At 44.4% G+C, this 24,347-nt stretch overlaps 1 protein-coding gene across 3 annotated transcripts in view; it reads right to left on the reverse strand.

Moving 5' to 3' along the window:
- Positions 1–24,347, reverse strand: part of LOC112107419 (metastasis-associated protein MTA1) — a 160,933-nt gene that overhangs the window by 93,027 nt on the left and 43,559 nt on the right. For all 3 annotated transcript variants that reach the window (XM_026656152.1, XM_026656150.1, XM_026656151.1), the window contains exons 2-3: positions 19,565–19,632; positions 12,369–12,462 (exon numbers count right to left, since the gene is read on the reverse strand). In XM_026656152.1, coding sequence (XP_026511937.1) covers positions 12,369–12,462; positions 19,565–19,632 — 162 coding nt within the window. The remainder of the gene's footprint in view (positions 1–12,368; positions 12,463–19,564; positions 19,633–24,347) is intronic.

Genomic DNA, 24,347 nt, shown 5'->3' on the forward strand with positions numbered 1-24,347 from the left:
ACGTGCTATGCTGAAGAGCTCAAAATAATTCTCAATGCCTCGAGTACAGTGGTTTTCGAACTGGGTCACGGAATGGAAGAGCGGCAGCGGCTCTGGTCAGCACTGTCAACCGGGCCGTTAAAAGTCCCGTCGGCGGTGCCGCCCAAACTAAGGCAGGCTAGTCCCTACCTGTTCCGACACCGCGCTGTGCTCTGGAAGTGGCCAGCAGCAGGTCTGGCTCCTAGCCGGGGGGGGGGGGGCGCCCCCACGGGGCTCCGTGTGCTGCCCCTGCCCCAAGCACTGGCTCCACACTTCCATTGTCCAGGAACCAGCCAATAGGAATTGGCAGGGGGTGGGGGTGGGGGTGGGGAGAGTGCCTGCGGGTGAGAACCACGCAGTCTCATTTGCACACCTCTGCCTAGGAGCCGGACCTGCTGCTGGCCGCTTCTAGGGAGCAGCGTGGTCCATGGTGCCAGGAAAAGCGGGAAGCTTGCCTCTGCACCCTGGCTGCGCCGCTGACCAGGAGCCACCAGAGGTAAGCTCGCGCCCCAATCCCCTGCCCCAGCCCTGAGCCCCCCTAAACCTGGAGCCCCCTCCTGCACCCCAAACCCCTTATCCCCAGCCCCACCCCAGAGCCTGCACCCCCAGCCTAGAGCCCTGACCCCCTCCAACACCCCAACACCCTGCCCCCTCTCACACCCTGAACACCTCATTCCCGACCCCACCCCACAGCCTTCACCCCCGCACCCGAACCCTCTGCCCCAGCCCTGAGCCCCTCCCACACCCCAAGCCCCTTGTCCCCAGCTCCGTTGGGTCACAGGCATCACCAATTTTCTTCAACTGCGTCACCAGAAAAAAAGTTTGAAAACCACTGCTCTGGTGTATTTGAAAACTTCACGCCTTTTTAAAAAAATGTGTATTGATCACTATTTGTCAATCAAATCTACAACACGCAAAAATGAAGCCTAGCAAAACAAATTTAATCTCAAACTGCAATTTTCTTCATCTTCAACCAAGAACTTAATCCAAGTAGTGTTTTATTTGTTTGGCTCATTTTTGTAATGTAACATGAAGGCTGTGAAGCACACATTTCCTTTTGCGCTCGCCCTGCTGTGCACAGCCTTTCAAAATAAAAAGGCACAATACAGTACATTTGAAAGAAAGACTTCATATAAGGTAACAATGAAGAAAAGCCCAACACAAAATTGCTAAAGCTTTTGAGCATAGAAGTGAATAAAAAAAAGCTGTATGCAAAATATATTTGCCCCTCTTGCTGAGACGCCTTTAATATTGAAAAGCATGAACCTGATGAATTTAGACATAATAAAAGTGTAGAGAACGTAGGATGAATTCAGTACTAGTATAAGCAAACCGTCAACACAAAGCCCTCAGCACCACACTGAAGTTGTGCAGGGTTGGCCATGGGTTCAGTGACCACACAAAGGTACCTTTGCACACCCTGCACATGCAGAAAGACTCAGCAACTGCACTGGGGGCTGTCCCTGGCGACAGATTGGGAAGCAAATTTCACCTTTGAAGCCTAGGTGTGCTTCACCCTCACAGCTCAATTACTCAGATGTTACATAAATGCCGTGGATTACCACCCTATAGAATGACTAAATGAGGAAAAGGCACTATTATAGCCTTTTAAAGAACAAATCTTCTCAGACAAATTTGACTGCTTTTATGGTAGTTACAGAATAAGTGACTATGGAACACAGTAGATGCAATATACTTGGATTTTAACAAGCATTTGATACATGGTCACACAGGATTGGAACACTCAGACTGAAAACTAAAAACAAACACTTTACACAAACAGGAACATGCAATATAGCAAGTGTAGGGAGGTGCCCAAAGGGGTTCTGCAGGGATTTGTATTAGGTCCAGTTTTATTTAACATCTGTATTAACGATTTGGGAAAAAGATTATTACTAGTGCATTAAAAAAGTTTGTGGTTACTATGTTGAAAGGAAACTTGAACACTAGTGAAGACAAAGAAATAATAAGGTGAGATACAGACAGATTGTCACTTCTTCTATCCAAGTTCTTAATCAATTTGGAAGAGTGAAAGCTAATACATGTAGGGGAAATTAATTAGAAAATGCAGATCTACAATTCGAGACGCAACAATTATAATTATGAGAGACCTAGAGGCAGTGGGTGGCAAATGAAACATCATCGTATGTACAGTGCCACTGTAATAGTAACTATAAAGAAGAGAGAGACAAGCTTGCAATGCGATATGGATCAATGCATGGTGGAGTATATATAAAAATCAGAGAGGGAGGAAGGGCTAAACGCCTTTATATTCTAGGTGTCACATTACTATAAAATATTAGCAACTGGAAAAAAGCTCAGAAAAAATACAAAAGCAAGCACAAGATGGACTCGAAGATTAAAAGAGCTAACATACATCTTGGCTAAGCAATAAGAAAAAGGGAGGCGGGACTACAATATTTGGAGAAAAGGAATTTAGCATAATATTCTTAGTTTAAGTAAGAACGATAGGATGAGAAAATAATGAAATAAGAGAAAAAAATGTAGGCTGGATATCTGGAAAACGCTATTTAAATCAGTGCTATTAATCTACGAAATCATCTAAGAAGTTCTGGAAGCCCCATCACCTGTGACTTTCATAACCAGACTGGACAAAAACATTAGAAGACATACTGAAAGAATGCTGTATTTGCATAGATAATCCACTAGGTCTTTTCCATGTCTAATAAGCCTATAAAAAAATCACATGGGACCCTGAGTGGTGTGTAAGCAAGTGGTTATTTTGTTTTTTAATCTCTACTGAGATCATCAACACAGTTATACTACATAGGATTTTTTTTTTTTTTTAAAGGCATAGTTCTATTGGGGGACTTCAACACTCATGTGAGGAACGATGGAGATACCGGGAGGGGAGTGATTGGGAGGAACAGCCTGGTGTGGACCTGAGAGGTGAGTTGTTATTGGACTTCTGTTCTAGTCATAGATCAGGGGTCGGCAACCTTTCAGAAGTGGTGTGCCAAGTCTTCATTTATTCATTCTAATTTAAGGTTTCGTGTGCCAATAATACATTTTAACGTTTTTAGAAGGTCTCTTTCTATAAGTCTATAATATATAACTAAACTATTGTATGTAAAGTAAATAAGGTTTTAAAAATGTTTAAGACGCTTCATTTAAAATTAAATTAAAATGCAGAGCCCCCCGGACCAGTGGCCAGGACCCGGGCAGTGTGAGTGCCACTGCAAATCAACTTGCGTGCCGCCTTCAGCACGCGTGCCATAGGTTGCCTACCCCGTCGTAGATTCTCCATAACGAATACCATGTTTGAACATAAGGTTGCTCATAAAAGTACTTTGTACCAGAGGACTTTGGGCTGAAGACTGATAATCGACTTCATAGTCATCTCATTGGACCTAAGGCCATATGTTCTGGAAACTCAGGCGAAGAGGGGCAGAGCTGGCAACCAATCAACATTTGGTGGTAAGTTGGATCCGATGCACAGAACCCCAGACAGACAGACAGACAGACAAACATGGGAGGCCCAAACAATCAATGCGAGTTCCCTGGGAACATCTGGTAGAAGGACTTCAGTTCCCATCTTCGGAGGAACATCTTCTGCATTCCGGGTGAGGTCTTGGACATTGAGTCCGAATGGACCATGTTCAGGGCCTCAATCGTTGAGGCAGCCATGAAAAGCTGTGGCCTCAAGGCGGTTGGCGCCTGCCATGGTGGCAACCCTAGGATCCACTGGTGGACTCCAGTGGTGAGGGAAGCTGTCAAGTTGAAGAAGGAGATCAATGCTCCAAGCAATGCCCACAAACCAGACTCCTGATATGGCTGAGAGGTACCGGCTGGCTAAGAGGGCTGCAGCTGTGGTAGTAGTTGAAGCGAAAGCCCAGGCTTGGGAGGAATTTGGAGAGACCATGGAGAATGACTACGGTATGGCTTCAAAGGTGTTCTGGCAAACCGTTTGTTGCCTTAGGAGGGGTCGGCAAGACGTTGCTCACACTGTTGCTCACACTGTACTCAGCGAGGGTGGTGAAACGCTGACCTCAGTTGAGGAGATCATTGAGAGACGGAAGGAGCACTTTAAGGAACTCAACTCGATGGACATGTAACCCCTTTCAGGATGCAGCACCAGAAACCTCCGGTGAGACTGGATCTATTTCTGATGCTGAGGTCGATACAGTGGTAAAATGCCTTCATAGTGGTAAGGCAGCAGGGGTCGACGAGATTTGCCTGGAGATGTTGAAAGCACCAGATAATGTTCGGGTGTCACGGTTAATGCGTCTCTTCAATGTTGCGTGGAAGGCAGGTGCAGTACCTCTGGACCAGGGTGGTGGTCCCAATTTTTAAGAAAGGAGACCAGAGGGTGTGTTCCAACTACAGGTAAATCACACTCCTCAGCCTCCCTGAAAACGTATGCCAGACTGATGGAGAGGAGCTTATGACCAGCTCTTGGCTCTCTCAAAGATACTCAAGGGAACGTGGGAGTTTGCTAATCTGGTCTACCTTTGCTTTGTAGATCTGGAGAAAGCATATGGCCATGTTCCCTGAGATGTCTTGTGGGAAGTGCTGTGGGAGTATGAGGTGCCGGTGCCGCTTTTGCATGCTATCCAGTCCCTCTATTCTCGGGACTAGAATTGTGTTTGTATTCATGGCATTAAGTGGAGTTCATTCAAGGTGGGCCTTGGACTCCACCAAGGGTGTGTCCGGTCCCCACTCCTGTTTGTGATTTTCATGGACAGAATAAAGGTGCAGCCGAGCTGTGGAGTGCATCCGGTATGGTGACTCGGAGGTGGCATCTCTGCTGTTTCCAGATGATGATGTCCTTCTTGCTTCTTCAGACTGCAGTGTCTGATGTGCACTCAAACATTTTGCAGCTGGGATGAGAATCAGCATCTCCAGATCAGAGGTCATAGTCCACTCCCAGAAGAAAGTGGACTGCTCTCTCCAGGTTGGGGGGAAGGGCAGGAGGAAAGCAGCTGCCCTTAGTTGACAAGTTCAAGTATCTAGGGGGTTTGTTCACAAGTGATGGGAAGCGGTAGCATTAAATCAACTGGCAGATTGGTGTGGCGGCAGCAGTACCGATCCATGGTGGTGAAGCGGGAGCTGATTACTCAGATGAAGCATCCCTATCCTGACCTAGGATCATGAACTTTGGGTAATGACTGAAAGGACGAGATGGGTACAAGCGGCGGAAATGAGGTTTCTACACAGGGTGGCTGGGCTTACATTTCGAGACAGGGTGAGGAGCTCAACTATTCGGGAGAGCTTTGGGAGTAGAACCGCGACTTCTCTGGATCGAGAGGAGCCAGCTGCGGTGCTTTGGGCACCTGATAAGGATGCCCCTGGGAGGCTTCTGTTGGAACTATAGTGAGCACGTCCCACAGAGCAGAGGCCAACCCAGGACGTGCTGGAGGGATTATATCTCCCAACTGGCCTGGGAATGCTGGGGAATCCCCCAGGATGAGCTGAAACCTGTTGTGGAGGAAAAGGAGGTCTGGTCCTCCCTACTCTCCACACGACCCTCACGAGGAAAAAAAAAAAAAGCGTGTGTGTACACACACACACACACACACACACACACCCACCCCCAATGGTTAGGAAGAAGTTTCCCCTATGGGCAGGTAATGTGTTATTCTATAATGGGGTTTCTTGCATATCCTCTTAAGGAGCTGGTATTGGCCACTATCACAGACTGGACATTGGAATAGATGGAGTACTGTTCTGATATAGTATGGTGTGATAAATGAAGGGGGGGTGACGTTATTGACATGAACTGTGACCGTATAGATCATTGTTGCAACCAAGGTCCTATAGTGGCACCAAATCTTGTACAAAGGAGGTCAAGTAAGGGGTCTATGAAAGGTTATAATTTGCTGGTTATGATACTATCTGTATGCAGGTACCATTTTTGTATATATTTAAAGTTATAAGTATTGGCTCAATCCTGTCTGTATTTCAAACTTGTGCTATGCTTCTGGGTGACACCCCAGACAGTTTGGTATCAGCACTGCCTGGCCTGCTTGATGGCCCATTGAGGACCATCAGCTATACAACTGACCCATTGAGAGAAGGCAGATACACCTTATGACTCAGCAAGACATGCAGGGGCATACCTACGGAGAAGACTCTAAGGCTTTCAAGCCATGCGCTGGGCAGCTTGTGTCTGGAACAAAGAAAGCACAGGCCGCACGGCAAGAGACTATAAAAGGCAGCTGCATCTTCTCCATTTTGTCTTCAATCCTGCTTCTTACCTCTGGAGGAACTTTGCTACAAACTGAAGCTCTGAACAAAGGACTGAATGACCCATCCAAGCTGTGGATGTACTCCAGAGACTTGATTTGAACCTGCAGTTTATTCCATCACTGCTACAAGGCTGAACTAAGAACTTTGCCATTACTGTATGTAATTGATTCCATTTAACTAATTTTAGCTCTCCTCTATATTTCTTTCTTTTTATGAATAAACCTTTAGATTTTAGATTCTAAAGGATTGGCAACAGCATGAGTTGTGGGTAAGATCTGACTTGTATATGACCTGGATCTGGGGCTTGGTCCTTTGGGATCGGGAGAACCTTTTTTCTTTTACTGGGGTATTGGTTTTCATAACCATTCATCCTCATAAGGCAGGGATGGACAAACTTTCTGGCCTGAGGGCCGCATCGTGTCTCGGAAATTGTATGGAGGGCTGGTTAGGGGAGGCTATGCCTCCCCAAACAGCCAGGCGTGGCCCGGCCCCTACCCCCCCTCCCCCCCCCCCCCCCCCCTCTTCTCCCCCCCGGCCCCCCCCCCAGGACCCCTGCCCCATCCACCCCACCCCCACCCCCTGTCCCCTGACCATCCCAAGAGGTAGATCCAAGTTCTTCCTAGTAATGATGAAACCAAAAATCTCATTTTAGATTTTGTTTCAGATGAATTCTGAACCGATGATCCAGGCACTTCCAAACTTTGGAGAGGCAGAGTCAATTAAGACCTCATTCATGAGGCTATACTCAAAATGCATTCACACTCGCTGCTGGTGTAGAAACCACACAGACTTAGCAACTTCCTCAGGCAAGCAAACGTCAGGCACCTAACATATTGGTCTGATAAGGACATCTTCCTGCTATAAGATACTTATTTTTAGAAGCTTTGAAACTTCAGAATATACCATCGTGTAGGCCTGACAACTGAACAGTAGCTGCTGAAAGCAGATAGCAAAACTGCCAATAACTACTCAAGTTATTCAACTGGATGATGGGATGGATTGCACCCTCAGAAAGTTCGCAGATGATACAAAGCTGGGGGGAGAGGTAGATATGCTGGAGGGTAGGGATAGGTCCAGAGTGATCTAGACAAATTGGAGAATTGGGCCAAAAGAAATCTGATGAGGTTCAACAAGGACAAATGCAGAGTCCTGCACTTAGGACAGAAAAATCGCATGCACCGCTACAGGCTGGGGACCAATTGGCTAGGCAGCAGTTCTGCAGAAAAGGACCTGGGGATTACAGTGGACAAGAAGCTGGATATCAGCAGTGTGCCCTTGTTACCAAGGAGGCTAACAGCATATTGGGCTGCATTAATAGGAGCAGATCGAGGGAAGTGATTATTCCCCTCTATTCAGCACTGGTGAGGCCACATCTGAAGTATTGCATCCAATTTTGGGCCCCCCACTATAGAAAGGATGTGGACAAATTGGAAAGAGTCCAGCGGAGGGCAACGAAAATTATCAGGGGCCTGGAGCACATGACTTATGAGGCGAGGCTGAGGGAACCGGGCTTGTTTAGTCTGCAGAAGAGTCACGGGGGGATTTGACTTCAACTACCTGAATGGGGGGTTCCAAAGAGGATGGAGCTCAGCTGTTCTCAGTGGTGTCAGATGACAGAACAAGGAGCAATAGTCTCAAATTGCAGTGGGGACGGTCTAGGTTGGATATTAGGAAACACTATTTCACTAGGAGGGTGGTGAAGCACTGGAATGGGTTACCTAAGGAGGTGGTGGAATCACCATCCTTAGAAGTTTTTAAGGCCCAGCTTGACAAAGCCCTGGCTGGGATGATTTAGTTGGTGTTGGTCCTGCTTTGAGCAGGGAGTTGGACTAGATGACCTCCTGAGGTCTCTTCCAACCCTAATCTTTTATGATTCTATACTATTAACTATTCATTTATTTTTATGAACTGGGACAAACTAATGAAGCATTGGTTCTGTGACCACTGTTGCCAATGGCAAAAGAAGAAGTTGAGATGGTTAAGAGGAGAGGGTCTTTTACAACTGTTTGGAAATGTTCCAGTAAATGATAAATGCATACATGCTCCCTACCACTTTATTGCTTTAAGTGTTTTCCTCCGAGTTTGTTAGTTGTGGCATACAATCTTTACTGAGGAGACCAGCAGAGTAAGTTACATAAAACAGATGTGTGTTCTGACTTCCTGCGTTCTCCCTGCAATGTCAATTGGATAGAATATTTATTCTTTGTTTCCTGTCCCAAACTGTTGTGCAGTTTTGCTGTAGACCTGTTAAATAGGAATTGTGTTCAACCCCTGAGGCAGCTACATTTCAAGCGATTCCTCTGAATAATTTATGAAGTGATTATGGAATCTAAAGAATGGAAAATGTGAGAAAAGGTATAGCAATCATCATTATTCAACCATAACCCCAGACAAGTTTCACATCAGATGGTAAAAAAACCTAAGTTTGCAGTTCAGACATAGGAATCATATTCTATACATTAGGTACAAACTTATAAACATCATTGCAGAAGGCACGTCACTTCTCCTCTTGGAAAATGGCTGCAAAATAAAACCCCTGCATCTTTCTTTTAGTTTCTGCAGTTTCAAGTATCTGATGGATTATACTGAAAATTTAATTTTATTCCTATTTATTTTACTTAATGACATTTATTTACTTGAATATCAGCGTCATTTTTCTCTCCATCCCTCTATTTTAAGTGAGAAATAGATAAAGGTTTTCCTAAATTGCACATTTGAGTTTGACATATTTGCCCATTATTAGTTTCTTTTTCATAATTATATCATTAGTAGGTCTAAAATTATAAAGGCATCAATAGCAGACTTCCACTTAGAAATTACAAGACTGATTGAATCCAGAAGGGTCTGCAGTCACACAGCTTCATTAATCAGCTGAACAAAGGCAGTTAAAATATCAGTGATGCAGATACGTACATCTACTGCGAATGCAACAAAATGAGGCAGCAGGACACTTTATGAAAAGGGATCATTATGCAATCAATTCAGAAATCAGTGACAATGTTGATTCTCTCTGATCAAGTATTTGTATTAGAATTTTTGTAGGACATTAGGAGTAATTTCATTACAACATGCAGGCTATTTATAGTCTTTTCTAACATAATATTTTTATTATAAATTATATTTAGAAAGTATTGATTGCTAGCCAAAAGCATATTTTTACTTTTTAAAAGGAACAATTGAAGCCACACAAAAAAGACTGTTAAAAATATATATTTGGGGGGTGGGGGGAATGAACTGGTGCCTCTACCAAAATAACACAACACAGAACAACTGTAGAAAAGGAAATCTAAACTGACATATATTGTCTCTGTTTCTGTGATGTTTCCATTAATAGCACTGCTTTATAGTTGGATCTTCATGCCAGTCTTCCAAATAGCTATGAAAGTGAAGCAATGCTCTAGTTTCCATTTGGATCAAAATTGTTCATTTCATTTCAAAAAGACAAAAAAAAAAATCTGTACTTGCAGGTTCAAAGAATGGCTAACGGTGGCTAAGAGCAAGATTTCTCATCTTCATCCTCAAAGTTTCAACAATTCTTCTCACTTCTTTTACTAACGTATTGAACTGACACACACATTAATGAGTCACCATATTTAGTTTGTTTGCAGGGAGGTTTGTATTAAACTTCAGCATTCCTAAGCAATGGAACAGCTCTGGCACTAGAGAAAGAGAGAGAATCAGTAAAACTATGGATTGTGACCAAAAATAAATAAATAAAATAATCACCTAAAACAGGGGTAGGCAACCTATGGCACGCTGATTTTCATTGGCACTCACACTGCCCGGGTCCTGGCCACTGGTCCAGGGGGCTCTGCATTTTAATTTAATTTTAAATGAAGCTTCTTAAACATTTTTAAAACCTTATTTACTTTACATACAACAATAGTTTAGTTATATATTATAGATTTATAGAAAGAGACCTTCTAAAAAATGTTAAACTGTATTACTGGCACGCAAAATCTTAAATTAGAGTGAATAAATGAAGACTCAGCACACCACTTCTGAAAGGTTGCCGACCTCTGACCTAAAACATAGTCAAATCTCATATCAGTACCATATGAATACATAGACCAAGATGTAATTATATGAGTACAGCACACAGATTTCATTTCATTCAAACCTATTACAAACAATATGAAAAAAGCTATTTTGAAGGCAGAGAGCATGCCCAGGTCTAGTTTTACTGGGTCTTTCCAATGGCATGATGGCAGTATTCAGAAGTATAGTACTCAGATGTTTGGCTTCATCATTACTAGGAAGAAGATGGATCTGTAAGGTACATATTTTAATACTTTTGTCAGTACTCATGTCATTAAACAGGTTATTTTTCCTCCTTTAGAGATAGAGGCACCCCTTCACAGTAACGTATTGCATCTTAGTCCTAAAATTTAAACTCACCTAAAAAGCACCCATCCATTGTAGTATATTTCAGCTGTTTTGGAAGGAAGTCAGATTTTTATTACTAGTAAACGTTTTTGTTATTTCTTGTTTGACCGAGGACTTAAGTAGATGGCTAGCTAATCTGTAATTTCCATATCTATACTTATGCTATTTTAGGGAAATTCAAATGAGACATCAAATACTGGGAAAAAAGCATGTTAAAATATTGTTAAACTGTTTCTCTAACAAGCGCACAGAATTTGTACTCTATTGATCTGATAGTTCATATAGGCACAAGTGAAAATAATTTCTCACTAGATGACATTGAAATGTATGCACATTTCAAAGTGCTTAGTATCTGATGTTATAAAACAGTAATAGAATATTTAAAGACAGATAATAGTAACAACCGGCATCGATATTGAAAGATTTTAAGTTGTAATTTAAGGAAAACCTATATATAAGCTTCTCCCAATTACTCAAACACTTCAGCCACAGTTTAACTACTTTTTTTTTTCCCTTTTTTTTTTTTTTTTTTTTTTTTTTAAATAAAAATGACAAGGAGTATCTCTCTGGAATATGCAGAGTAACATGATACTAGAAGAAACTACACATGCAACTAAGCTCCATTGCTAAGCTGGGTATCTTATTTTCTTTTTAAATTAACTTCTCTCTCTAAGTAAGTAGATATGCCACACATTCTGCCTATGAATCTCTGTTATAAACAGATGAGCATACAGAACAACAAGATGATACATATGTGTAGTTAGAAGGCTGAAGGGAAAGACTATGGCATAGCATACTGAGGAATAGTTTGTGAGCATGCAAGTAAAGATTGTCATAAGGCACGCACACAGGGGAGGCCAAGTGAAGGTTGCATGAACAAAAAAACTTTGAAATATCAGAAAGTACCAATGCTTAATCATGAAACTAAAAATTCTTATCTATTTTTAAACAGAACTATTAGAGTGTTCAAATCACTAAGCAGTAACTAGCTCTCTTCAGACCTCCATCCAGCTGGGAAATTATTAACCTCCTAACAGAGGCCATAAATTCAAGACATCACATAATGGTGGGATGTCCCCAGATCACTAACTTTTAGAAGTTGTACTAAACATGCTCAAAGGCAAATTTGATGATATTCACAATTTTAACTAATTTTTTAAACCTGTCAAAAGAAAATTTCTGATAGAAAACTAACAGGCCATGTTTTAATGTTCTCAGATTTCAGTTATTGGCAAACAAAGTATAACCAGTTTTTGTTGTTGTTGTTTAAATGTAAGGAGTGTATTTCCCTTTCCCAAGCAACTTAATAGTTGGTGTAATTTTCCTCAAATGTTTTCAAGAAATTCACCTTCATGTAGACAGAGAGACAGGCACTTTTATTCAGCCCAAAGGGAGAGTGTGAGAAAGTTATGTTTAATAATAGACATTGCACTCATATATATATATATATATATATATACACACACACACACATACACACACACATACATACACACACACACACCCCCACCCCGTGACAACCAAATGACACCCAGTCAATTGACTTTTCAACGGGCCTTTGTTTCTTAAATGAAAAGGTCAGAACTCAGCCAATCAAATGATACAACTAATTGTTGGATACTACTTAGTTGCTTAGGATGGGGATCATAAATTTAAATTAACCTAGCTCCAAGATACATGCATCTTTAAAATAGCATCACCACATCATCCAAATGTAGAAATTAAAATCAATGTTTTAAAATAAACAAGCTTACTTGCATGTTTGTCAGCCAATACAATAAGCGTACTCGATATGTCCCTTCTTCTATAGAAACACACCACCTTTGCTTCCACATTTCCATTGGCCGTCTGTAACAGTGAGCAGAAAAATTATTCTTGGGCATAAATAAAAAACTGGATCTCAAACTACTAAACTAGAAATCCATTAAAGTATTTAGAAATTTTAGCCATAAGTACCCCAATCAAATACATGAACCTTGCTACGAACAGAATGCATTTCTATAGAAAATGAAACACTAAGTGTTCTGCAGTTCTACAATATTGAAAAATAGAAGTTACCATACCAGAACAGACCATTGTTCTAAATCCCATTTCTTGTTCTCAATCTTGATCTATACTGGATGGTACAGAGGAAGAAAAAGAAGATCTCACAAGGCTTCTGAGAAATTAGACTGGGCTGTACACAAAGGATGTCGGCAGGAAACTCCTTCCTGACCTCACACCCACTTATCTTGATTTCCTGAGGCAGGCGATTTTAATTAACCTTATCTGTAGATTAAGCAAGGATTTAGCCAAATGGACTGGATGACCTCTTACAGTAATGAAGAAAAAAACCCTACACAGGATCAGATTCTGATCCTGTCTCAAACGTAGTAGAACCTTATTCCACAAGTGTCCCATTTACTCTAAAACTGATCCAAGTGGTGTCAGGTACTATTCAATAGGAGTAAGGAGATCAGAATCTGGTCTTTTCTTTGTAATTCTACTTCTCCTGCAGAATTGTCACACCGAGGTCTCAGGGCAGCAGTTTCAGTAGGAGAGCAAACCAGCCTCACACTGGGGATTGCACACTGCCCGAAAGAATAATTTACCACTCTTACAACTTTCCAGTCAATTCCTAATCTAGTGGGAACCAAAAGCTTTGCAGAAAGAAAAAAAAAGGTTAGCCAATCAAAGCCAACTTTTGAGAAGTTAATGTCTCAAAAAAGTACAATAAAAAAAATTAAGTTGCAAAGATAACTAAACTCCAAAAGGTTCCCCTTCTCTGTCCCTTCAGAGTTTGAAGGGATAGAAAGAATCCGTCAAGTTGATAGCACATGCGCAAGGTTCTCCCAATTGAAGAGTAAGTAGCTCAAGGGTAGTTCCAAAAAGAGCAACAATAAAAATGCAACAGGCAGCAACATTTTTGTCAATGACAACTATATGAAAAAGGGTGAGTTTTTGTATTTGTCTCTCTTGTTTTCCTTAAAATAAGGTAATATACCTAACCATTTTTGAAGCTGACTGTATATTTCTGTTCGTAACAAACAGGCTTGCTCGCATAGTTTTATCTATTTGCATGAACTCTGAGCAGATCTCAATTCTCTTGTAGATTTCTCCCCAAAATGCCTGAATGATGAAAACAAAAAACTTAAGCTACAGTATCCCAGAGCAGTGCATTGATGAGTTCTGCAAGATCTAGATTTAAATCTCAAGGCTGCTTAGACCAGCAGTTTGGGGAATAGAGATGTAAAAGCCCACCCAGAAAATCAAAGGTGAATGAGGAGTGCCATTCCATGCACAAAAAAATAAAAGGCCAATATATAAGGTAGCTACTAAAACCTTAATGGTGGAAGGACAACAATCAAGATCTTTAATTTTATCAAATGAACTAGAATTAGAAACATCAGGCAACACTTATGTGCACATGTAAAAATGATCCCAATCAGAGGCATAGAAGTCTCTGGTGCTAGGCTTGAAGACTTTGACCAAGTTTATCTTAAATATTTAACAATTTTGGATTATTCTGAAAATGTGAGGACCCATAATCCAAGGCACAAGATGACAGATTTCTAGATCTGGGTTGAGAATTTGACCCTCTTTGTAACACTGGGAGAAAGGAGGAAAGTTTCCCAGGAAACTGTCAATAGATCCAAATACCACACTTGGTCTGGAGCCATTAAGATCTCAAGAATCCTGACCCACTTACTTTCCTCAGAACTAGAAGTGTTCATAGTAGTGGAGAAAATGCCTCTCTTCTTGATAGGGATTATGATTTGCTATATGCATCTCCCAGAAATTTAGTTCCCTGACCGTTCTAGAGGAAAGACTTCAGACACCGATACTGCCGCAAGACAAACAAGTCTATCTTTGGGTATGTCTACATTGGCAGTTACAGCGCCGCTCAGAAAATACTGAAGGGAAACTGCTGCTGTGTGTTCACACTGTCAGCTGCCTGCGCATTAGCGTGTTCACACTTGAGGCCCTTGCAGTGGTATTCGGAGCAGTGCACTCTGGGCAGCTATCCCACAGAGCATCTCTTCCTCTTCTGCCACTAAGAGTTGTGGGAAGGCAGAGGGGGTTGCGGGGCATCCTGGGTCCTATCCCAATGGGCAGTGATGCATTGCTTCACATCCCAGCAATCCCTGTGCTTCGATCCGCATTTGGCGCCATGTTTCAACGGTTTGTGTACTGCGCGCTCTGCCTCTTTGGTCTGCAGGAATGGATCCCGCACTGTTGACCAATATGCTGCTCGCTCTCACTAACGTGTCACAAGTGGCAGTGAGGCAAGAGCAATTTGACATTGATCTCGCCACGCCTCCTAGCTACGACATGAGATTTCTTGTGGCATTCACGGAGGTGCTGACCACAGCAGGACGCCACTTTTGGGCTCGGGAAACAACCACTGAGTGGTGGGAATCACATGGTCATGCATGTCTGGGATGACGAGCAGTGGCTGCAGAACTTTCGCATGAGGAAAGCCACTTTTGTGGGACTGTGTGATGAGCTCACCCCAGTTCTGCGGCGCAAGGACATGAGAATGGGAGCTGCCCTGCTGTTGGAGAAGTGCATAGCGATTACACTGTGGAAGCTGGCTACTCCAGACTGCTACCGATTGGTCGCTAACCAGTTCGGAGTGGAAAAGTCGACTGTTGGACTCATGTTGATGGAAGTGTGCAGGGCCGTTAAGCACACCCTGCTCTGAAAGACCGTGACTCTGGGCAACGTGTGTGACATTGTGGATGGCTATGCACAAATGGGTTTCCCTAACTGCGGAGGGGCGATAGATGGCACGCATCTTCCAATTCCAGCACCAGACCACCTAGCCACCGAGTACATTAATCACAAGGGGTATTTCTCAATGGTTCTCCAGGCGCTTGTAGGTCACCGTGGGCATTTCACAGACATTAACGCAGGCTGGTCCAGAAAGGTGCATGATACACGCATCTTTTGGGACACTGGCCTGTTCAGGAAGCTGCAAGCAGGGACTTTCTTCCCAGACCAGAAGATCACCGTAGGGGAAGTCGAAATTCCCACTGTGATCTTGGGAGACCCCGCCTACCCCTTAATGCCGTGATTTATGAAGCCATACACGGGGCACCTTGACAGCAGCAAGGAGCGGTTGAACAACAGGCTGAGCAAGTGCAGAATGACTGTTGAGTGTGCTTTTGGCCGTTTAAAGACCCACTGGCGCTGCCTATATGGGAGGCTGGACCTGGCAGATGACAATATTCCTATGCTTATAGACACATGCTGTACGCTCCATAATACTTGTGAAGGAAAAGGTGAAAGTTTCACTCAGGACTGGACTGGTGAGGCTCAGCGCCTGGAGGCTGAATTGGAACAACCAGAGACCAGGGCTATTAGAGGGGCACAGCATGGGGCCATAAGGATCAGGGATGCCTTGAGGCAGCAATTTGAAGCTGAAAGCCACTATTTGTTGCTATGCTTGGGAGTGCAGTGCTTGTAATGCTAGGAGGGGATTGTGATTGGTGCAGATGATGCAATATGAAGGTTTAAGAAAATTGCCTGTTGCTTTGCGGGGCTCTGTTTGCTTTCAATTCATGGAATAAAGATTGCTTTCAAACCAAAACAATTATTTTATTTAAAAAACAACAACTGGAGGAGAGAGAGAGGGAAAAAAAATCAGCACTGAGGGGGATAGTGGAAGGGAGGGTTTGAGGAGTAGGTGGGGTTCCAGGACGGTTAAAAATTTGTGTATGTCCAGGTATCATATCCAACCTTCTCCTTTGGAGTACAGTGCAGTGGGTACTGTACTTCAGCAGGGCTAAACTGCAGAGGGATGGGTGTTGAGTGCAGTGGGTACTGGGAGTGCACAGTGCTGGACTGTGGCAGGGGAGGAGTACAGATTGGAGCCAAGAGATTGATAAGAGTGTGTTGGCGGTGTCTGGGGGACGCATTGGAAAGAATTTCGCGACAGCAGCTGCAAGGGAGGACGGGCACGGAACTGCTGGGTTTGCAGTGCTAGTAGCACCTGGAGCGTGTCTGCTTGGTGCTCCATATTTTTTAAGAGCCTCTCCATGGCTTCGTTCTGGCACGCCACATTCTCCATTCGGTTCCTCTTCTCGCTGTCCCGCCACTCCTTCAATTCTTATTTTTTGGCTGCGGAGTGCATCATGACATCACACAGAAAGTCCTCTTTAGTTCTTCCTGGCCACTTTCTAATTCTGCGCAGCCGTTCAGCCAGCGATAACAAAGAAGGAGGCTGGGCTCCCAAAGTCATATCTGTGAAGCCAAAATGCAACATTTTACAAAAGCAGTATTGTTTGCAACACACAGACCACTGATTCAGTGCTTTAAAACACAGCCAGTACTCACAAACCTGTCACTAACTGGCTGGCCCCAGATAAGTGTACATGAGCCACAAGCCCCCCAAAATGGTGAGTAGCCACAGGGGCAGGGGAAAAAAAATCAGTGTTCCGGAACCATACTGTATACCGGGCACGTGGCTCTTGGGGAAAACCAGTACTGTGGGGTGGGGGCCTTATAATCATTACTGTCCCCACATTTTCTACAAGCTGTGTTCATTATGGACGATAACTTGCTGCTGAGGGTGAGCAGGGAATCAAAGGAGGGTCTTCTCCAAGACTGCAGCTTCCACCCTGGCCCTTATGTGGCTTGCCTTTATGCAGCAATGGTCCCCCCCACACCCCCGGCTTCTTCCCCGCCCCCCGTGACAGCAGAGTGGCGTGGGAAAGTTACCCTTAATGGGGCAAGAAACAAAGCAGCTCTGCCAAAGAACCTGTGGCAGTGGATTGCCAGTATCTCCATGAGAGTTTCCTGGAGATCTCTGAGGCAGATTCCCGTGAAGTGAGGGAGTCAATCAACAACCCTGTTCTGCCGCTCAGACCAGGCATGTGGTGGTACGCACATCATACAGACACAAGCCTTCTTTCTGCAACCTTTCTGCTCCCAACAACTCGCTTCAGAGATTCCCAAAATCAAAGCCACTTACCAAAGGCCTCCTCTCCTGTTTGCGCTTCACCAAGCTCCGACAGCTCTGACTGGCTAGCCTCCTCTGGGGTAGAGAAGAGCTCCTGGCTGCATGCATCTCTGATCTCAGAGCCTCACTCTGCTTCTGGGGGTCCCCCTCCCCCTCCACATCTTCGTCCAAGATTTCCTTCTCCTGGCTCAGTCCACTCTCGACTAGCACGCGAGCCACCGAAGTATCCACAGTGGCCTTCGCGGTGGAGGTGGGGGTCGCAGAGTATCGCGTCCAGCTCTTTGTAGAACTGGCAGCTCGTGGGCGCAGCACTGAAGTGGTGATTTGCCTCCCGTGCCTCGTGGTAGTCATTACACAGCTCCTTCACTTTGACCCTGCACTGCAGTGTGTCCCAGTCATGGCCCCTTTCTGTCATGCATCATGAAATCTGTCATTAGGTATAATTCCCACAGCTGGAGTGCAGCTGGGACTGGACAGCCTCCTCTCCCCAAATGCTGATGAGGTCCAGCTGCTTGGCTTTGCTCCAGGCCTGGTGCGTGGAGCAGGCATGGTCACCTGGAAAGATGCACTGAGACCACTGCACGCATCACCGAGCACTCAGGAAGGGACTTTCAAAATTCCTAAGGAAAGTAAGGGGTGGGGCTCACGGTTGGTCACCTGAGGGCAGGGCAGTAGAGTTCAAACTGATGACCAGAGAGGCAAGAATAGGCATTGTGGGACACCTCCCGGAGGCCAATCGCAGCGCTGTAATCGACCAGGGTGTCTACACTTGCACCGCTGTGCTGTAGCCCCAGTACAGAAAGCTCTACACCTCTCATCGGGGTGGTTTTTTACAGCGCTGCAACTGTACAGTTTCTGTGCACTAAGTGGGTTGGCAGTGTGTACACCTTGGGAGTTACAACACAGAAAGCTGCTTTACTGCGCAGAAACTTGCCAGTGTAGACAAGGCCTTTGATAACCACATTTAGCATATACTGAGGAGGTTATCACTGTATCCCCCATTGAGGGGACACAAACTTCCTCCACAGGAGACCCGATACCAAAACAGAGTGATTACAAGGATGACCTGGACTTCACATCCACTATTCCAGATCGCAAATCTACAGGTAACTTTTGAAGGATACAACAACAAAGCAGCTTTAAAAAGGACAAATTTCCCCACAACCACTGAATTTCCTTAGCCAATCTCTGATGGCAACTGGATGATTTGGGTTCAACCCCAAGAAGATGACACCAAGTTCCCTCTGCACGGACTGCAAGGGACTGAATAGAATTGTACTTGGAGTTAAATCTAAAATGATACTGTGTGGTAGGGACAGCAGTTGAGGGCTTCAGAACAGGCGCTCTGTGTTGAAATTCATCCTCAGTACAAAAGGATTCAGATTCCTTTCCCCAGCCCCCTTATAACCTTTCATCTGCTCTACTGGAATGGCAGTGCCTATCATGCTGCTTTTTCACCTCCAAGCAAGAAGGAATGTTCTGAGGACTAAGAACACAAACAATACACCAGCTCCAGGGACCATGAGAAGAGAAAGATTTCAGCTGGTTGACTTGAGGATCTGGTCTATTTCTTCCTCATAAGAGAGGCTCCCAGGGAGTTTAAACCACAAGGCTCTTCATCCTCTCTCCAGGTCAACTTATATTTCACCTTTGGATCAAACAATCACAGCACCAAGAGTTTAAGAACTGCAGACTAAACCTTGCCTGACAGGCCAAAGTGGGAGGGTAGGGTCACCATCAGGATGACTTTCAGTTTGTGTTCTCTGGCCTTTGTAGACAGCACATGACAAGCACCTCTTGAATGAGTGACTGCCCCCAGATACTCCAGGCAATGATCAGGTGGTATAATATTTTGTAGTTGCTAGCAGCTTAAAAAAGATACTGCCAATTATTTCAAACGGATAAAGAGGGAGGTAAAGTAGATGAAGTTATTTTCAATTCAAATAACATCAGAAAATACAGCCAACAGTTTCAGACACCTGGGAAAATATATTAGCACTGCATTACCTTATTGAGTTCTTCTATTCTTCGTATCAAGTAAGGGTTACTTGAAGAATTTTCAAAGTAGACGTAATCTGAAAAAATACAGAAGGAAAGCAAAAGTTAAGAAGTATGTTTTACTTCAAAGTATAAACACTTGAAATGGCATTGCTTAAAAACCCCAAATACACAAAATGGCACTGCACTACTTTCATTTTAGCAGCAAGCACAATTCCAGTGACCCATCTAAATCCAGTAACTAAAGAGATGCATAATCATAATCCAGTTTAACATCACTTAACATTTAATATAAGAAACCAGTATTAATGACATTTGAAGGCTGTAAAATCCCACCCTCTAAATGGGGTAAGTTACAAAAGAAGTTCTCTTGCTACCTGTGTATTCAGAAAGCAATGTTTAAGATATCTTCCTGCGATAGACCATGTCCCCACGTACAAGTCCCTTTACTTGCCTCTTCTCTCCTTCCATATCAAGTTCTAGCTTCTTGTCCTTGCCTTCAAGACTTGGCTTAATTCTGTCCCCCAGCCTGTCTCATCCTCTCTCCCATTTGCTTCACCTATGAAAATGCCTCATTTCTCTTTTGTTCTCTTTATCTGATTCTTATTTACCCTTATTTCTATGCCTGAAACTGCCCCTATCCACAGACACACCCTCTCCTTCTTAATCTCTCACCAAAATTTGATTCTTCTGTAAACCCCATAAACATAAGCCATGTCAGTAAAACTGCTGTCACCATGCATATGACTTAATATTAATCCCTCATGGGAGTGCGGTATGGGAACTCCTAACTCTGAGATTGAGTAATAACATCCAGCTCTTATAAAGCACTTTTCATCAGTAGATTCAAAGCACTGAATAAAGGGGGTTAGTATCATCTCCATTTTACAGATAGGGAAACTGAGGCACAGAATGAGACTGTGACCTGACCAAGGTCAGACAGTGGGCCAGTGGCAGAACTGGGAACAGAGCATAGGTCTCCTTTGTCCCAGTCCAGTGATCTGTCCCCTAGGAAAAAACTTCTCGGCACTGTACATTTAGAGAGTTCAAGACAGGAACTGTCTCCAAGACCTTGTAATTTAAGACAAAATATATGAAAGGTGGGGGAATGGGATACAATCAAATATACTTAATTGTTATATGCTCCTACCTTAAGTTTTAGCAATTACATAAATATATTTTAACTGCCTGTAAGACAGTGAGCTCTCTCACCAGCCCACACACCAAAGAACACTTGCCAGCTACAGGATTCTAGTCCCTCTTTTTTCAGGGCATTGGTTTTATTTCAAAATAAAACCACTTGCCACATGTTCATATCAGTTATGCTCTTTTCCTTGACTTGGGTCTCCTGCAGGGACCAATCTACTTCCTACAGCAGGACACTCCACAAGCTGTCTGCCTGGGACTCAAGGAGAGCCTCTCTGCTCACTTTTCCTTCAGGGTCAGCTTCCAACAGGATTACACTATTTAGGCCCTCTGCCTGAGAGTCTCCTATAAATTGGGTTCTTTCCCTCCACCTAGACTACCTCCCTGAATTTTTCCTTAGCAACTGAGCTCTTGCTCATTTTTATGAGGACTAGGTAATCTTCCACCTATCACCTGATCCCTAACCTCTGTGGGAGGCAGTGATTAGTCAGATGGGGCTGGGCCAAACTCCCCTTAAAGGGCCAGCCATCCTGTGATACTGGCCCTCTGTCCAGCTATTAAGCATTAGTGGATTTCTTGTCCAGGTCCAACTAAAGTAGCTCTTGATATCAATCTACTAAATCTATGATGGGGGGCGGGGGGGAGGAGAATCCAAAAGGAAGTTGCGTCTCACCTTTATTTTGATTTTAAACTCAATAATAGGGTTACCATTCGTCCGGATTCCCCCGGACATGTCCGGCTTTTTAAGCTAAAAATAGCGTCCGGGGGGAATTTGTAAATGTCCGGACTTCCCCCGATGCAGAGCGCGCAGGGTTAACAGTGCTGCCGCCGACGGTGTTACTTACATGGGGCTCCGACACTCAGCCAGAGAGAGCAGGTCCTCCTCCTCCTCCTCCCTCCCTCCCTCCCTGCATGGCAGATCGGCTCCGGGAGTCTGCAGCTCCTCCCCCACTGTTGCCCAGCGTCTGACAAGCAGCTCAGGCAGTTCCTGAGCAAGCTCACGGAGACATTAGGGGAAGAAAGGCCAACAACAAGGGGGCCAGGGGGTCGGAAAAGGGGCAGGGAGGTTTTGGAGGGGGCAGTCAAGAGACGGGGGGGAGTGGCGGGGGGGGGGCTGGGGGGGGGGGTGTGGATAAGGGTTGGGGCAGTCAGGGTACAGGTAGGGGGTAGAGTCCTAGGGGGCCAGTTAGGATGGGGGGAGGGTCTCTGGAGGGGGCAGTCAGGGGACAAGAGGCAGGGAGGCTTAGGTAGGGGGTGGAGTCCTGGGGGGCAGTTAGGGGCAGGGGTCCCAGGAGGGGGTAGTCAGGGGACAAGGAGCGGGGGGGAGGGTTGGGGGTTCTGAAGGGGGAAGTGGGAGGGGCAGGGGCGGGGCTAGGGCAGGATGGGGCGGGGCTAGGGCAGGACAGGGGCGGGGCTCCTCCCGTCCTCTTTTTTGCTTGCTGGATTATGGTAACCCTACTCAATAACCCCTCAGGGAAGGAACCATGTCTTACTCAACCCTGAGCACGCTGGCAGGACCTGCCATGATGATATGTTTGTTGAGGCAATGGCACTTTCATAGTTAGAGCTGAGAATTGTTTTCAGTTATAAGTCTGACTTTGGCCCCCATATTAAATTCTCATAAAAATGGTCTGTAATACCAGAGTTTCTTCTCTTTTTCCTCTTGTTCAAGAGGAAAAGAAGAGTACAGAGGTTCTCTGCCTCTGGAGTGAGACACCAATGATCCGAAGAAATTCCCTGCTGCAACAGTAATCTGGGCTGAATTCAATGGGAGCAAGGGTAGAAAAGAATAGGAGAGCATGCTCAGGCTTCACTGAACTGAACCCTGGTCCCACAACATTCCCTTCTAACTGCCCACAGTAATGATACTCAATCGCTGATTATACAGCCTTTTTAGGGCACTGCATGTTGGAGTCCACAGGTCTGCACGTTGTCTAACTGAGCGAATAGAGCACTAATCAGTGCAACAATTCACTTGTCAACCTACGGGTGCTGGAGAACAGTGGGGAGTGCTGAGCTAATAAATCAGAGTTGACTAGATCCCCTCTCAGCAGCTAGACAAGAGTGAGATATTCTGTAGTCCATGAACCAGTGCATCCCCACTGAAGTCAGCAAGCATGCACCAGAGTACTAAGAAAAAAAAAAAACAGTGTCTAGTCTTTCAAATAAAGTTACAGAGATACAAAATGTGGGCAGGACACCTTGACAATGCAGGGCAGTATTTTCACCTGTGACATTGCATTTATGTGATGACAAGAGTTACAATGCTGGATGGGAAGGATCAACTATCACCACATGCACACACTGTGTTGCCTAAATGATTAAAAATCATGATGAACTGTAAGGACACCACAACAACAGCACTCCATGAAATCAAAAAGAATATCTCCAGCTCCTTAGGTTGGCTACCATTATCTTGGCATGAAGGACCGAGGACTGAACCCTCTTCCTTACTCTGCAACAGCCACTTCCTCTTTAAATCTTAAACTCCGAATAGATGCAAGAGTTAGCAATGGACAAACCTCAAAAGTCTGGAATTTGTATTTGGTTTGGAAAAGGATCCAATGTTTGAATCTTATCTGTATTATCTGAACTTCAAAGTGTCATTTTTTAAAACACAAGAAAGCACCAGCGGTACATTACATGAAGTAGGAGCGAAGGGTTAAAATGACTGTGACTAATTCTAGAACAGGCAATCTGAAGGAGTAACAACATTTAGCACTTTACAAACATTAAGAATTAATGGAACAATAACTAAATTAGAGGAAACCACCCCCACAGCAGAACTAGTGAATTTTCTTATGAGGGGGCACGCACTGAGTAGTGCGCACACACACACACACACACACACACACACACAGCTCTCGTAGGCTCAGACTTGAAAGTCAGAAGGGACCATCATGATCATCAGTCTGACCTCCTGCATATTGCAGGCCACAGAACCTCATCCACTTCTGAAATAAACCCCTAATCTCTGGCTGAGTTACTAAAATTGTCAAATCATGGTTTAAAGACTTCAAGTTACAGAGAATTAATCATTTACTCCAGTTTAAACCTACAAGTGACCTATGCTCCATGCTGCAGAGGAAGGCAAAAAAACCCAGGGAATCTGCCAATCCGCCCTGGAAGGAAATTCCTTCCCGACCCCAAATATGGCAAATCAGTTATACCCTGAGCATGTGGGCAAGACCCACCAGGTAGATAACTGGGAAAGAATTCTCTGTAGTAACTCAGAGTCCTCCTCATTTAGTGTCCCGTCTCCAGCAGTTAGGGATTTTTGCTACTGGCAGTCACCGATCTCCTCCTACCATCCCCTCCATAAACTTATCAAGCTCGGTCTTGAAGCCAGTTAGGTTTTCTAACCCCACTGTTCCCTTTAAAAGTCTGTTCCAGACCTTCACTCCTCGGATAGCTAAAAACCTTCACCTAATTTTGAGCCTAAGCTTGTTGATGGCCAGTTTATAGCCATTTGTTCTTGTGTCCACATTAGCCCTTAACTTAAATAACTCCTCTCCCTCCCTGGTATTTAGGGTGACCAGATTAGTAGTATAAAATATCGGGACGGGGCGGAGCAAAAAAAAAGGGGGGGGGCGGAGAAAAAAAAGGGAGGGGAGAACGAGTTTTAAAGGGGCCTGGGGCATTAGCA

Source organism: Terrapene carolina, unplaced genomic scaffold (genome assembly GCF_002925995.2).
Source record: "Terrapene carolina triunguis isolate 2854851 unplaced genomic scaffold, T_m_triunguis-2.0 Scaffold212, whole genome shotgun sequence".
NCBI classification, from domain to species: Eukaryota; Metazoa; Chordata; order Testudines; family Emydidae; genus Terrapene; species Terrapene triunguis.